The following is a 1268-nucleotide window of genomic DNA, read 5'->3' as shown; positions in this document are numbered from 1 at the left end:
GGCGGGCTTGGCGCTTGGCGGGAAACGCTGTAATTCGTCAGATGCCATTTGGCCCAGAGCGCAAGCGCTTGAAAGCCAGCACTCGGTCGGCGTTCGGGCCGACTGTCGGTCTGCTTGGCTTCAGCTATTCCGGCCTCGGCGGCTGGGTATAAGAGTGGCGAAACCAGTATCTCGGCCGCATCGGTGACATAGAAATGTCGGGAAATTTATGCGAGATAGAGGCGGCGGTTGGGCCAGAGATCAGGATCGGCATAAATTTGGAAGCCTAATAGGCAGTCGAAAATAGAATCAATGTAGTCCAAGGTCTCTTAAGTGCACTTGAACAAAACTGGTCCATCAACAAATATATCTATGAAGAATATCTATAACTTGGGAGATAATTGAAGCTACCTAGCATGTAGTTTTGAGGTCTGACTAAGAATGGGATTACTTTCGAGATTATCTTTTGAAGGAAACAGTTCTAAGGAAAGACTCTAGCCCAATCTCTCTCAGTGCACCTCTTTTGGCCATAAAAACAAGTGGCACTTGGCTCGTCAGCTCAGTAGAAGCTCCCCAGCCAAGACGCCACTGCGAAGATGCTGCCAAAAACTTTGATTCTGTTTCTGATCCTGACGATTGCGGTTTGCTGCTTCTCGGCAGAGCTGCCCAGGAACGCTTACTTGCCGCCGTTCCTGAGCTCCCACAGACTGTCGGAAGGGATAACTGATGGAGTGGAGGCTTACCCCCAAGGACCTTCACTGGAAAGCGAGCCTCTGGGAAGATACGCCCCGATCTTCCTGGACTTTCCGGCCATTCAGAGTCCTTTGCGGCAGCAGCAGGAGTACGCCCTGGACCTGCCTTTCGAGGAGAGGCCCCTGGAGTTCGATAGTGTCCTTGCCGCGTTTTATTAGTCCTGTTTGAATGGAAAACATCTACGAAGTGTGAGCCAAGAGATGAATAAATTGTCAGCTTGATTCTTGGGTCTTAAGACATCTTTTTTCGAGTGTAGCAGGACGAGTGCAACTTTGACTTTCTGGTGGTGAGTGCTGCATAACCGCAACTTAATCCCCGACCTGTCCTTAGCCGTATCAGAAACTTTTGCCTCGATCCGGACTTGGGCTCTCCCTGACTCCCCCTCACTCCTTCGTCCTTTCCCGTAAGTCCTTTCCCGTAACTGTGTGTGTGGGTGAGGGTGGGTGCGGTTTTAATCAAGTTTCGCCACTTAAGTTTGTGCTCAGGTGGAAAACACTCAAAAGCCGCCTGACCGAGCCAACTCCTCCACTGGACTG

The 1268-nt window shown here is 50.8% G+C and overlaps 1 protein-coding gene across 1 annotated transcript; it reads left to right on the top strand.

Moving 5' to 3' along the window:
* Positions 1-542: 542 nt before the first annotated feature.
* Positions 543-1002, top strand: LOC6503717. Its single transcript, XM_001963834.2, has one exon. The coding sequence runs from the start codon at positions 576-578 to the stop codon at positions 888-890; it is 315 nt and encodes a 104-aa protein (XP_001963870.1). The 5' UTR covers positions 543-575; the 3' UTR covers positions 891-1002.
* Positions 1003-1268: the final 266 nt, after the last annotated feature.

The sequence above is a fragment of the Drosophila ananassae genome, chromosome XL (genome assembly GCF_017639315.1).
Source record: "Drosophila ananassae strain 14024-0371.13 chromosome XL, ASM1763931v2, whole genome shotgun sequence".
Lineage (NCBI taxonomy): Eukaryota > Metazoa > Arthropoda > Insecta > Diptera > Drosophilidae > Drosophila > Drosophila ananassae.
Note: the sequence above shows the minus strand (reverse complement) of the source record. Positions and strands in the feature narration are given on the sequence as shown.

Coding starts and splice junctions, on each gene's coding strand:
- LOC6503717 (XM_001963834.2), top strand. CDS start 576: ATGCTGCCAAAAACTTTGATTCTGTTTCTGATCCTGACGATTGCGGTT.